Source organism: Electrophorus electricus, chromosome 8 (genome assembly GCF_041902795.1).
Source record: "Electrophorus electricus isolate QZ-2024a chromosome 8, ASM4190279v1, whole genome shotgun sequence".
Classification (NCBI taxonomy): domain Eukaryota; kingdom Metazoa; phylum Chordata; class Actinopteri; order Gymnotiformes; family Gymnotidae; genus Electrophorus; species Electrophorus electricus.
Genome location: NC_137504.1, coordinates 6,874,357 through 6,888,578, shown reverse-complemented (window position 1 = coordinate 6,888,578; position 14,222 = coordinate 6,874,357). Strand labels below are relative to the sequence as shown.

The 14,222-nt window shown below is 38.3% G+C and overlaps 2 protein-coding genes across 3 annotated transcripts in view; both read left to right on the top strand.

Annotated features, from left to right (window-relative positions):
- The first annotated feature begins 274 nt into the window (after positions 1-274).
- LOC145659026 (uncharacterized) lies at positions 275-2,779 on the top strand. The gene is made up of 7 exons (XM_081719709.1): positions 275-353; positions 908-1,043; positions 1,146-1,253; positions 1,430-1,457; positions 1,562-1,602; positions 1,800-1,840; positions 1,960-2,779. The coding sequence occupies exons 1-7, from the start codon at positions 330-332 to the stop codon at positions 2,089-2,091; spliced, it is 510 nt and encodes a 169-aa protein (XP_081575835.1). The 5' UTR covers positions 275-329; the 3' UTR covers positions 2,092-2,779.
- Positions 2,780-8,821: 6,042 nt separating this feature from the next.
- Positions 8,822-14,222, top strand: part of ank1b (ankyrin 1, erythrocytic b) — a 107,837-nt gene continuing 102,436 nt past the window's right edge. For both annotated transcript variants that reach the window (XM_035527017.2, XM_035527016.2), the window contains exon 1: positions 8,822-9,204. In XM_035527017.2, the coding sequence (XP_035382910.1) occupies positions 9,079-9,204 (126 nt within the window). In that variant the 5' untranslated portion in view covers positions 8,822-9,078. The remainder of the gene's footprint in view (positions 9,205-14,222) is intronic.

Here is a 14,222-nt window from a genome sequence, read left to right as displayed (position 1 = left end):
TCTCATACTGATACTCATCAGACCATGAATTCCTATGAATCTTAGACTTGATTTATTCTGTTGAAGACTGAAGCATTTAACATCAGTGAGTCCCAATATCTACTATTTTAGCCATCTGCACCTAAAGTACTACAGTATATTTAATATAGGCTATTACTGTTCTCAGGACAGTGGATATTAAATGTAATTTTAAATTGCTTCATTTGCATAGAAACCTCAGGGGAAGACTTAAAATAGTGATGCAGAATATTTCCACATATCCTGTTTTAGTTCTTTTAGTAACGACTTACATACACCATCACACCATCAACTCCCTGAAACTGTCGGTCATGATCCAACTAATGTGTCTTACAGTAAGTATTAAATATGATTATTGCAGTAATAATCATATTTATTTAATCTATTTTTACCAACAGTAACATTATTTACTCTTTCAGTGGGACTTACAATCATGTTACTTGGTGCAGATACTGATATTGTTTCATATTCAACATACTGTGTTAATACAATTTCTAAAGAGGATAAGTCAGAATCAGTGTAGCCCTTATGGGAAATATATCTGCAATATTATACTTCTGAAGTAGATTCATTATTTAACATGCACTCTTAATGAAGAGTAGTTTTAGAATGTTGATTAATGCCTCTGTGAGTCTGAAGATGATTTATTGACAAAGAAATTAAGCATTACAATGTAAGTTGTAAATAATTTTGCTATTGTAACACTGTATGTTACACATTTGCTTTTTTAAAAAAAATTTTACTTCAAGGAGGAGGCAATAGTGCAAATTCATCAAGCTGTCACAATATCACTGTCAGTCTGCGAGATCTGAGTCTCGTTGACAAGGCTGTGCTGACATGTAAAACTCCATCCCCTAATCTGCAGTGTTATTTCTACCCTTTCTAACAGGGAGCACTCTTAGGGGCTGAACCTAAAAACATGACATGTTTAAGGAAAGTGGTGACAGAGTACATTGAAAATGGAACTAAATGCCAATGCAACCTGAATGCCACGGCTGGAGTGTGGGACATAAGAATAAAGTTCTGTATGTTTAAGGTTTTTTTTGCAATGAGTTAAATGTTTAAACCTTTAATTTGGAATGTCTGTCTGTATGTATCCACAGTAACTACCATTTTGTCTCTTCCAGCTATGCCAATTTCATATTTTGCCATTGGATTAACAGTGGTGGGCTTTGTGATTCTCCTTTCTTTGACGTTAAACTGCATAGCATGTGTCAAGTGTCTGTCTATAAAGGGTATGACACCTCTCACTAATATTACAGTGTTCTAGGCTTGGGTTAATAGAAAAGAAAGGCAGCTGCTTTTGTTTGAGGGTTGGGGAGGGGTGGGGTTAGAAGAAAATTTAAATGGCTCAAGCCTCCAATGTAGTTGCACAAAAACTAAACAAATAATATCTTTATAATTTGTTTAGAGACTAAAGTGGCTGTTCATACCAAAAGGTCAGTAGAGTCACAGATTAATTTTATTTTAAATACAATATTGGGAGGGTGCAATGTTTTTCTTTTATCTGCCGTATTCCAATACCTCTTATTTGTTTATGTAGCTACAAAGCTCAGGAACATAGCACTGATGAGCGCGATCTGCGTAAGTCTGGATATTGTTTTTGTTTTAATTAATATGTACTTATGTGTCATGCTAAGCTCATAGGAATGTTATTCTACATTCTGCTTATTGGTTTTTGAAAAAATAGAGCTAATATGAGAACAACATCAAGCATTTTTATGAACAAGAGGTGTGAAAAAAGGAATTTTTCTTTTTCTTGGTTTTAAACTCTAATACAGATTCTGCTCCTGAGCAGTGGAATGAAGAAGAAGTGAAAGTGGTAGGATAAGTCCTTCATTCTACTACGGCCATCTCAACACATAACAGTTTTCATTTCAACGTAACAAATGACAATTTTCATATGTGCGAAAAACGTGTTTTGTGCTCTTTCAATAATAGACAGCTGAAGATGAGTTATGCTATGCAACAGTTAGTTACTCTGGGGGAAGATCTACTCATGCAGTCAATTTTGAGCAAAGGACAGAATACGCCACAGTGGTCAGAAATACTCCAGATCGTGACCAAGTTTGAATGTCCCATCACATGGATAATGTTGATAAATTTGATGGTGGTGATTTTGAATAATTTCTATAATGTTTATTTGCTTATTCAAAAAGGAAATGGAACTATAGACCTTGTGTCCAGTATTGCAATTGCTACAGTGATGAAACCATAACATTTAGATGATATATATTTCATAACTGAATTAAATTTCTTTGCATGTCTGAGATTAATTACCCACTCAACTTTGTAGATGCCTGTTTTTTCTTTAGTATTTTTGTTTTAAAAGCTGTATTGCTAATATGATAGGATACCAAAAATAAATCAGAGAGATTTTGTTTTTATTTTACTGAATGCAATGATACATCATACACATTTACTTTGTTTGAAGCTTCTAGTTATCCATGTATATATTTTTTAGATTAGGTTTGTTAAGACATGTTTTTTTTTTTGTTTTGTTTTTTTGGTGGTGGTGGGTTTATTTTTTGCATGTGTAAGATATACATATTTTTTTTGCCTACTTGAAAATTAACATTGTTACCCAAGATTTACATTTTAATGGTCTTGTATGACCCCATTATTCTTCATTGTTATCTGCTTTCTACACAGATCAATAAGAATGTGCAGAAATATTGATTCCCTGAATGTTTTCACTCTTTTGCTGAAGCTATCCTTACACTATAAAGTGGTCTGCTCTTTTAAAATAAAAAGTGGTTGTCTTAAAATTTTGCATTTTTTGATACTTAGTTCTAAGTTAATAGAAACATTTCACCTATATATATATATATATATATATATATATATATATATATATCCAAAGAAGATTCTAGGTGAGTAACTGCAGTGTTTTGTAGAAAGAGATGTAGAGATATTCACAATTGTAGTAAATGACACAGAATTTCCAGAGAAACAGAACGTTTCGGACAGAGGTACTTCATCACTTTGCATGCACAGCTGATGATGAAGGACCTCTGTCTGAAGTGTTCTTTTTCTCTGGAAACTATGTAACAGTCTTGATTTTCTGACAGATAGTGTTCAAGGCCTTGGTAAAATATTGTAGAATGGATTAAAGATGAACAGGGGTCACAAAAGAATTCATTTGCACTGCATAAATTGTGATGCCCAAGCTAAAGCACTCATTAAAATCACAAAGCAGTACTCAGGTAATTGTGGGTGTGATAAATGTACACAGCCAGTTCTTTGGGATGGCAATCAAATTTTCTATCCAGAGTTCATTAATCTAACTGAGAACAGATTCGTCTTTCTCTGAGCAGTATCAGAAAGAGCACCACCTACCATCAGTTATGTTAGCTTTATGTATGCTACAAATCAACATGGTAAAGCAGTTCCTTGCAGATTATATGTACCAGTGTTGTCTAGGGGTAATGCAGAAGATGATTCTTTTCAGGTTGCGTAGAAGCTTAGTATCGGATTGTCTTCCACCCAAGTAAGGAAGATCAGTTCCTGGCTTCTTGGTTTGAGACAATTCATACCAGACCTTTGGCTGAATAAAATATTTGTTCATGGAACCTTTGAGTTTGCCCTGGAATATTTGTTATTTTTCCCAACTAGATAATGATGGTGAAGACCTGCCAGTATGGAAGAACACACTAATTTCAAGCACACCCACCTCTAAGTTAATATTCTTGATGACATCTTTCACAAAGGAATGTTATACTGCAAGTTTAATATTTACTGGTTTGGTTAGATTTTATTTAAATGTTACATTATATCCACGTGTAATCACACCAATGATAGACCTCTTTAAGGAGAGAGCCAGACAGACACTTTCATATTTCAAGTTTCCAATGCATTGCCACTACACTGGAGCACATTTCCCTGTCAGTTACCTGTTTATTAAGTTATTTTATGCCTCATTTTCAGACATTCTGCTGACAGATGTTCCTGCAGTGGCCAGTACTGTTGGGGAAACTGCACTGGGTATGTTTTGTTGGACTTAAATTCACAAATTTAGATTTACAACTACCATTACCATTACCATATAGCTACCTTGCTTCTGTTTTAGCTTTAATTTATCAATTAAACTAATTTCATAAAATTCTGAAAAAGTTGAGCAGGCCATATTTGTTCGTTTGAATAACTGAAATCATTAGATGCTTGGTCACTCAGTGCAGTGACAACCCAGCTTAAGTCTTGGAGACTCTTTTCCAGATCTGCATGCTCGCCTGCTCTCTATTGTGGGGGATAAGGAATCCATGTTTAGTGTGTTGGCAAGCTGTATTCTTCAAATAGTCTAGAGGAAAATGCGTTGAACATAATCTGGTATTCTTCAAGAGTCCACCTTCTTAAAAATGTAAAACATTAGAGCCAGAGGTCCTGTAGCCATAGTGTTTTAGGTAAAGGAAACAAGGGTATGGTAGTAAACAGCTAAACTAAAGTATGATGTTGCTAGCTGGTATTAGCCCAAACAAATGAATTTTCCTGTAATTTGACAGATGATTCCCAAGTGTTAATACAGGCTTATGTTTCTTTCTTTTTGTGTGGATCCAGTGAGGTTCCAGCAACCAGTCACTGACGACTGACAGAACAAGAAGGGAAAATCTGCTCAAATCAAAGTATAGCCTACTTCAGAATTAGGATTTAGAAATCAGCGCGCAACATTCTATTACCCTTTGAAACCTAAATACTGCTATGAGTATTCAGTTCTAAAGCTTAAACAGTTTAAATAACTTCTAAACATGAATACCCACTTGGTCATATTTATTTCTAAACTTAAACATCATTTAAAGAGCCACTTGTGAACCATGCTGAGATCAGCATGTGATCTGGGACCTAAGATAACATTAGAATTTTCTCTAAAGGTAACAAAATCACTGTTATGTTGGGGACCTTATTAGGTCATTGCTGAATGTCCTGTGAATGTATGTTTTGGAATGTCCTGCCAGGGCTAAAATAGTACCTGTTGCAGATGCCAGTAAGGCCTAGGGATCCTACATTCTACAGTGAACATTATAAAATACTCAAATATGGAGGCTTTGCAGCAGAAGTGGTGACAGAAGAGAGTGACAATGACTGAGAGTACTGCCCAGTCCCATTTGGATCAGAATTTGCCAATCCTGTTGGACCTCATGGTATATTGATAAAGTGTTCCAGTGTTTTAAAATGTTTTCACTATGAACACTGCTAATGAAGAAGCAACAGAAATATGTGAAACCTATTTCACAAATAAGAGTTTTGGAACATTGCAGCATAACTTGAAGATGTTCCCTAGAACACAGCCAGGAAAATGTAGGAGGGCATTTAATTCTGTATGACACAAAGAATATTCATGAAAATAATATTAATAAAGTCAGGACTCGGCCCATTGTTTTGTGTGCAGATATTCTTCACTCCCCTGTGCCCCTCAATCTGCCTTCGCTTCATTCTCTAGGACTATATAGCAATGATGCATATGTAATATATTCCAGATCAGAGCACCATGTAAATGCCTTGTTGGTAGTCTGAATACAATAGGGGATCTTAGAGTAACACGTGTTTGTTGCATTCAATGGATGAAAAGTTCCAAAAAAGAGTGAAAGAGAATAGGGACTATATAAAAACTGCAGTAAATGTTCTTACCTGCTTCCAGCTACACAAAGAAGCCATGGTGACTCAGAGAAATCAGAGAATAGGGGGAACTTTCAGGCCAGAAATAGTACTGGAACAAATAGTAAAACAGCCAATAGTGAAGATAAAATTGTCCAGTGGAAGTGCTAAATGCACAAATAATACAACACGAAAGGGTATCCCAGAGTCTTTGGCAGAGATGGTTCAACATAATATCATCCAAGAGGTTAAAGAAAGTGAGGCATTTAGTGATTTAGTTGATGAGCTTAAAGGAAAAAAAATCACTGGTCCTGAGATAATGATGTAAGCAGGCAGTACATGAGGTTTTTTTTTTTTTTACATTTTCAAAAAGCTGATCATTTAGATGCAGCAGACAGCATCAAACAGACATCATCAACTGTCTAGAGAGAGATTGTCTAGAGTACAAAGCCAATCTCACAGGCCAGGGATATAACAGAACTTCCAGAATGAGAAAACATGCAGTTGTTTATGCATGCATAAAGGCAGTGGAAAAACATATATCCTATGTGCACTGCAAGGCAGAATATGTATTTTCTTTATTAAACAAGCTATACGTCTTCATATGGGACTGGTGCATTCACCACAAAAGACTAGAAGTTCAGTGAGAAACAGATGGTCAGCTTGCAGAGCTTCAGAAGCTTAGCAACATAGGATGGGTATGTAGGCATAACATGGTGAAGAGGCTACCTCCAGTGCTCTGTGTTCTGAAGATAGTGCTGATGAGATGTGGGGACAGGTCTGTGGAGGCAGGTGGCCAAAGTGTCCAAATTGACTTGCCTTTCACTAGGCTTTTAGCAACATTCCCCAAAGTGCTGGGTGACACCAAGCTTCTATTTGACATGTTTCTGCTGCCATCAATAGACTTATCACAATCTGTTAAGCTTATTGAAGCACTTCAGGAATACATAGATGAATCATTTTTTGATGGACAATCTAGAGAGGTCTTAGACATATCTCAAAAATGCAACATTAGCATTGAAAAGGTGAAGGCAACAGAAGACCAGCTCTAGACTGGAGGAATGTGTAGGGACATCCACTGTTGGCGAGCACAGGAGTAACAAAGATGGTTTTAGAAAGAACATCTATCCAATATTTGATAGTATAATTGTGGAGCTACAAAATGCTCCTCGTAGCTCATTGGTAACAATAATGAGAGGTGGTCAAGCACTCCATCCCAACAGCGAGAGGTATTTAGAAGTTTTTTTCATTTGAAGATATCTACAGGTCAAATTTAGATCATCTGAGCCATAACCTACATCAAACCAAAAGGATTTTGGATAGAAAAAAGGAAAAGAGGAATGTAAATCCTGATTAGCATATTGGAGTTTACTGTTTCTGGAGCCTTGCAAAAAGGTGTATCATGAACTTTTTCGGTTATGCAAATTGCTGCTGCAATTGATCAAGAATCACCTACAAAGATCCATGACTGAAAAGTGACTGAGTGACCAGGGAGTGCTTAGCATAGAGTCATGGAGAGACAAGTCCCTGGATATGGACAAGTTAATTTGACTATTTAGTAGCCAGCACAAAAACCCCCATAGAGTACAGCTGTTCTGAGGCAGAACATAGCCTACATGTGTGACAGTGCAGTTAACAAACTTAGAATAGCCACAGATTTGAAGCTCAGAACATGGAGAGAACACGCACACAGCAATGTTTGTTTTGAAACAAGGTTAATGAATAATGCCTGTGATGTTTTTATTTAGTAAAACAGAAATGTGTTCCCTTATCTATTCAAACAGTTATTCAACACAAAACAATTTCCAGGTTGATGTGCAGTGTCACCTTTCATGTAATACCTGTATTAAGCACAGGGTTCTGCACAAATTGCACCCAATAATTCTAAGCTCACTTTCAATTCAGTATTTATTTATAAAAATAATTTCTGATTTCCCAGGGGCCTCCAGACTGGCTCTTAGTCTCACCTGTGCCACCTCATTAAAAATCATGGAACAACCCCTGGTTCTACTGAGAGGTAATATTTATAGCATTATGTATCACCGGAAATGCTGAGCAAGATCACATTATTTAAATTGCCTTACACTAAAAGTGATTTTAAGAAATAATTTTTTAGGCTGTTGGCATATGTGCTTGTGTCAGTTCCCGTGGGTCTGACTGAGTGTAGGTTCATCTCTAACTCAGTTTACTGTCAGACAGTGAGAACCAAAACATAGGCCAATAGCTATAATATTCATCATCCACTAGATGGCATTATTCTGTTAGTCCAAATCCTGTGTACGTGTATGCATGTGAGAGAATTATAGGCACAGAGATGAGAATCGAACAGTTTGTGTAAAATGACCAATATGTAGTAAATGCATATTTTTGTTGCTATATAAATCAAGTGGCTCACAGAAAATTCTCAATTGAAAAGACAATTTAGTTTTGCTGCTGCAATTGAGTGAAAATCCTAGACACCGTAAGGCCTTATATTCTCTATAGAGCATATATGATATAAAATCCTATAAGCACTATTAATAATACATGTGTTATGAGCATTAAACAATGAAAGTGGACTGAAGAAAAAAATATTTCTTCTCAGCTATTCCCATGATTTACCATATTATATCACTGTATGCAACTGGGACTGATTGTAAATCTGGGTAATAATGAAGATGGTGACATTGCTGTTTCACTCTCTTTCCCCTAAACACTTGTTCACATATTCTGTATCACGTAATGTCACCTTAGGCAGTTTTGTGACATGTATGGTGTCACTATGCCTCCCTTTCATTGGGGCTATCAGTGGACTGTTTTTGAATCTCAGCCTTTTGGGTATTCAGTTGGTAAGCTGCTGAGAGTCTAAACTTCGTGAGTTTATGAAAGGAAATAGACCCTGCTTTTAACTGAAACTGTTCTAGCAGATCTTTCTTACATTAATTAATGAGCAGTTTAAAATCACATGGAAATTTGTGTAAAATGGACAGCACACTAGTCTGTGTCTTTCTGTGTACATATCTGCATGCTGCACAAGCAAGAAGTCCATTGAACGAGTGGAAGGAAAGCGCAATAGGGATAAGGGAGAATGGGGGGATGATGAGAGAGGAATAAGCGAGTGAGTGAGAGAAGAGGAGGAGGAGGAAAGAGGGAGCTGCTGCAGTATCCCCACAGTGTTGTGCCTAGGACTGCGTGACTAGTGTGTGCTGAGCGAGTGAGCAAGAGAGAGCAAGAGAGAAAGACAGACAGAGAGAGAGCAAGGGGGAGGGGGAGTGGAAGGCTCTTGTACGGATGAGAGGCAGGCAGCAGTGGCTGTTCTTTTGTGGGGTCTGGCCGGCAAGAAGGGTGCTCTGTACACCCGGGCGCACGTAGCGCCACCGTTTCTCCCACGCTGGCAGCTGCAGGGGCCAGCACAGGCACAAGGGCAGTGTCAGACAAGCAGGCAGGCGCAGCTACGGACACGGGCGCTGCCCGGCTTGCTGCAGCGGCACCATGGCACAAGCCGCCAAGCATATCCGCAAGAACAAGGACCTAGCGGAGGCTGCAGCCCAGGAGCAGAAGGAGAAGGAGGAGACAAAGCTGAAAAAGAGGAGCCGCTCGAAGGACCACAGACGCAAGGTAAGTGCCTGGGTGAGGGGTTGAGGATGCTGTCTCTTCCCCTCAGCTCCTTCTGCCTCTTTCATTTGTGCATTTCTTTCTTTCCTTAATTCTGGTGCAGAAAACCACTACATTCTCTTGCTCCCCACCATGCTTCATGGGTTCAAAGCTAATGACATTTAGCTATGAAGCTGCAACACAGACAGCATATCCTGCACCCCCTCCCTTCTGTTGATATGGTTTATGTATTCAGCTGCTGCTCTGAAGGACTGCTTGGTTTCCAGTTTGCGGTGGGCTGTATTGTTCTAGTAGGTTTTTTTGATCCTCTCTCTCTTTGGGAAATAGCAGTATTTCTGTGAATTCAATGCATAGAGTAGTGTGTGTGTGTGTGTGTGTGTGTGTGTGTGTGTGTGTGTGTGTGTGTGTGTGTATGTATGTGTGTGATCAGTACCTTAGCAGATATGTAATGACTGCACCTGCCCTAACCATCAGATATTAGATTCTGTTTGATGAGGGCAGAGCTAGAAAGTGGTGTATGTGGTGCAGCTGGTAGATGGTCCTCCAGAGACTGGCTTCTGGGACCTGCACTCCAGTGCAGTCCTGTGCCTGCTGCTACTGTGCTGGGCTTTTCCACCAGTGCATTTATGCTGCGCACGCGAATGGCTGCAAGGATGGAGAGGAATCATTAGACAAATGCGTCTCCCATGCAGCACCTCTGCATCGGTGTGAGATGTGTTCGCAGCTTGACGCATTTACTGATGTCTCTTGTTGGCAAGAGGCCAAGCTGTTTAGGGAAAGCCTGTTGTATGGCTTTTTATGTGTGTGAAGAAGCTGGGGTAAGAGCATTGCTGCATACGACTGGAGAAAAAAACATGGGCAATAACATTTATCAGCACTAGCACTCAACCACATGATCAGGCAAAGCTATGAGGATGAGGGGATGGGAAAGAATGTCAGTACCAAACACGCTTGCACATGGGGAGAGAGAGAGAGCAATGAAGAATGAGGAATCATTCGAAAAGACGTTTGCTGAAAGCTGGGCGGTTTAATTTTCACTGGGACTCCTGATGAAACATTTGTCAGGGGAATCAGACCGGTCTAGCGCAGAAAGTAATGTGGTGTTGGAAGTGATGCATTAAAGCAATGGTGCTGATGTCATCGTTTCCATATCAGAATATGACCTGAGAACTTGCAGTACATTCCGCAGAGTGTTAAACCCTCTGAAATCTCAGGGCATTTTCTGTTTTTGCAATTTTTTTTTTAGAATTCACTTTAAAGGTACTTACTTATAGCATGAAACCCATATCATTCAGCTCTCTTCCCAGTGGGGTACCTTTTGACCTAGACCACTGCATACAAAATAATATGTCCCTAAAGCTGAAAATATGACATCCAATCAACAACAACTACAAAGTAAAGATTGTGAGCAGATATGAGTTGGCTTGCCAAAGCCCATTTAACTGCATGAAAAGTATGAATATGCGAACTGACAATCATTATACCTATCATTATCAAGTGTAGATATGCAATTAGTATCACAAAATTAACATTTATAAATGTGAAAACGAAGTTTTAACACAGGCCTAAATTGTTTTCAGTTAGAGAATGGAAGTAATGGATGGATATATCAAGACCATTAATGTAAAATACAGTATGCACCTTGCGATCAGCTATCGTGTCTTTGCTCTTGAGGTGTTGCTTTGGATATGACGTGGTCTTTTCAAGTGTCTTTTCGTGTCTAGTCTATCGTATTTCGCAAAAATAGCAGAAAAGCTGTTCGCTTGATTCACTGTAACGAAGCGAAATTGTTTCGCCTCCTGCTGACCGCTTTGGGGACACGTTACTAAAACCCGCGGGACCAGGTTTTTCGGTCCAGTAACATCAACTATTTCAGACACCTTGTTCCATGCTTCATTTTATTTCTTATACGTTTCTGTATTCCTACACAGTCGTGTCGAAAAGTATAGTAAACCCGTCACAGCAATGATAATCCTCTCCTCCATCTTCTCACATTGATTTCAATTTGTGGCCTGACGTGGTATGATGAAATGCCCCACACGGTGCTGATTGGCTGTAGTCCAGCGAAACTCACATCTCATTTGTTCGCAACGTGCTCGATCCTATAATCCTCCACGAACAACCGCTGTCTCTCCACATAAACTAAGCGAAGTGGAGCGAAAATCACTTCTTTTCGCTGCAATGTAAACCGACCGTTAGTCAATGTAACCCTTTACTACTAGCTTTTACGCCAGCCGCATAACATTACTGCAACGGTTTTTTGCCCCTTGCCACATGTGGCAAACCAGACGTTTCTGCATAGACACAAGCATTATTCTTACTATATTATGCAATCTAGGTAAATAATCAAAACAGAAAATAGCTGGCCTAGACTATATTTTACTCAGCATTAATATTAAAACAATCGTTTCTTAATACTTTTCCTATTGAGCAGTATTTGGAATTTTCGAATTAAAACTATAAAAACTCAGAACAAAAGTGATTTATATTAAATCGTGTCAGAACAACGCAGTTACCGAGTTGTTATCAGATAGAGCTATTGATTGGCTATCGTTATCACAATTGTTTATAATTGTTTCTCCATGCACGGGGACTACCGCGGTGAGTCGCTTCCGGTGTGAAATATCAAACGTCGGAGTAACTGCGCCTTGCCGAGCTTCGCTGTATCGCTTAAAGTAGACTTTCGTCTTTCCGACGTTATTCCCGTTTCCGAAGCTACTCTCTCCAACTTTATACCCACAACTGGCCAACCCACGTCCAGCGTGATGTACGTGTGCGTAAGTGCACAAAGAGAAGCGTGTCGAGATTTGTAATAAGCGCAGCTGCTAAAAGAACAAATCCAGTTTCTCCTTAAAAGTCCATTTCTGTTTTTATGCCTCAGTTCCACGTTTCCGCCAGTGTTCTCGATATCAAGGAAATCATAAGACCCTAAATTAATTACAATCTATATAAACGGTGAATCATACAGTTGCCTTTTAGTCCACCCATTTCAGAGACCCTAAGTATCAGTATAAATCAGCATAATCCTACAGAAAATTATGACAGTAAGAAATGAAATGTATTCTCAGTGGGTTTTGGATTAATTCATGACTGCCTGATTCATTTAGCCAGTCAAGGACTTTAGGTAAAATACCAACCAGTGGAATTTTGAAGAATTTGGTCGGATCACAACAGTTAGGATTCTTCTTTACACTTTACAATTCATCTTTCTGTGGCTGTTAGCAGCTACATCATCAAAATATGCAAGAGAGTTGGTTCCTGTACCAGCCATACATACCATATTTCACAGATGGCATGCTTTGGATTATAAAATGTTTCAGTTGCTTATTTTATCAACACACATGTCATTTTAGCACTCTTCCACTTGTTATTCTGCATCTTATCACTCTCAACTTTTTTTTCATAATTCTTTTTCAGTACTTTTAAGTGCTATTAAAAAAAATACAATTGTAATGTGTTTTGTTCTGTTCTTGATGCTAGCAGTAGTTTGTGTCATGTGGTAAACCTGAGGTGTCATAATGAGTAACAAACAGTAACAATGTACTGATGTATTTACTCAACTTTGTAATCATACAGTCACACTTTAACAGTGGTATTGTAATGGAAAGTGTTTCTCTTTGTGGTAGTCCTTAGTACTGTGGTCTTGCAAGTTTGTTTGCTGTTGCTAATCTCACTGGTGTGTGTTTGTTTCTTACTTATGTTTCTCTACCTGTAGGTTATTGCTTCTGAACAAAATAAAGCAATTTATTTTAACACACCAATCTCCCTATGTTTTCAGTGCATTGCTATGACATACTGGTGTTTTCAAGACCATGCAAAGTGTGTTTTAATGATTTCATGCCTTGTGCAATGCAAAGTGCATACCTCAGATTGATTCTCCATAGTGTGTATGAAATCACTTATGACATATGTGCAATTTCCATTGCCTTATTACATTGCAAGCCCTCATTTTTGACAACAAGTTTCTGGTGAATTTCCTGCCTCATCCAAATATGCTGTGGTTTAACAGTGTAATGGAATACATTGCTGAGGTTTCAAATATTTGCTCAAATGTTGGGTTTGTACCTTATACAGAAGCACCACAGTCTCCTATTTAGTGTAATGTGCTGTTTAGTGCTTTTTAGTATATAAGACAAGTAATATGATTTAATGTGAAGATACTCATTAATCACCACACCCTTCTATATACTCTAGCTCACCCAATCTTTTGTGCATTGTGTTTATGATTGTGCTTGCATGAAAATAAAAATATGTGTGGATTTATGTGTGTGTATGTATGTGTTCTATTGGCTCATGCTCATTTCTGAAGATTGTTTGGCCTCAGGGTACATTTTCTGTGGGAAGTTGGTGAAACCAGTTCTTTAAAACAATATTAGCAGTGGGCACTGGACTCTACATGCTGCCTGTCTGTAGCTGATGTAGTGTGGTAGGTAAGGGTTCTTACCCTGGGTGAACACACACTAAGGTCTCTCATTTAAAATGTTACAAAGTAGTGTTTCCATCTCCCAAAAAGGCAAAAGTAAATGGTAAATAGATTTCATTGTTGCAGAGGTAGATTTGCCTGCAATTACAATGTTTTTGCTCATGTTTTTGGGACAACGAAGCCACCAAAGCAATTTTAAACATGGTTGTCTCCATATGGCTGACCTACTCTGTGGAGCATAAACTGGTTCATTTGAGGACTACAAAGTAATTTGATTCTTAATCTCATGTGATGTGCACATTATAGAAAAATGTAAAATAATGACTTTCATAATTATTGCTTACAACGTTTTGGTGGTAAAAATGACTTATTGCTCCTTTAAGTTTCTCTTATTCCTGCTTGTAAGTCAAGTTTGTTCTGGGTGTATATATGTGCCTTCTATATAATATATCTCATGTATGGCCTATTGAAACAAGAACCAGTATTCTATTAGTATTTGTGTTGCTCATTGTGTGTGTAAGCATGTGTGTCACAGGAAAAGCCAGGAGAAGGTGAGATCATGCTAATCTGTAACTGCTATCTTCAGACCAGGCTAAAT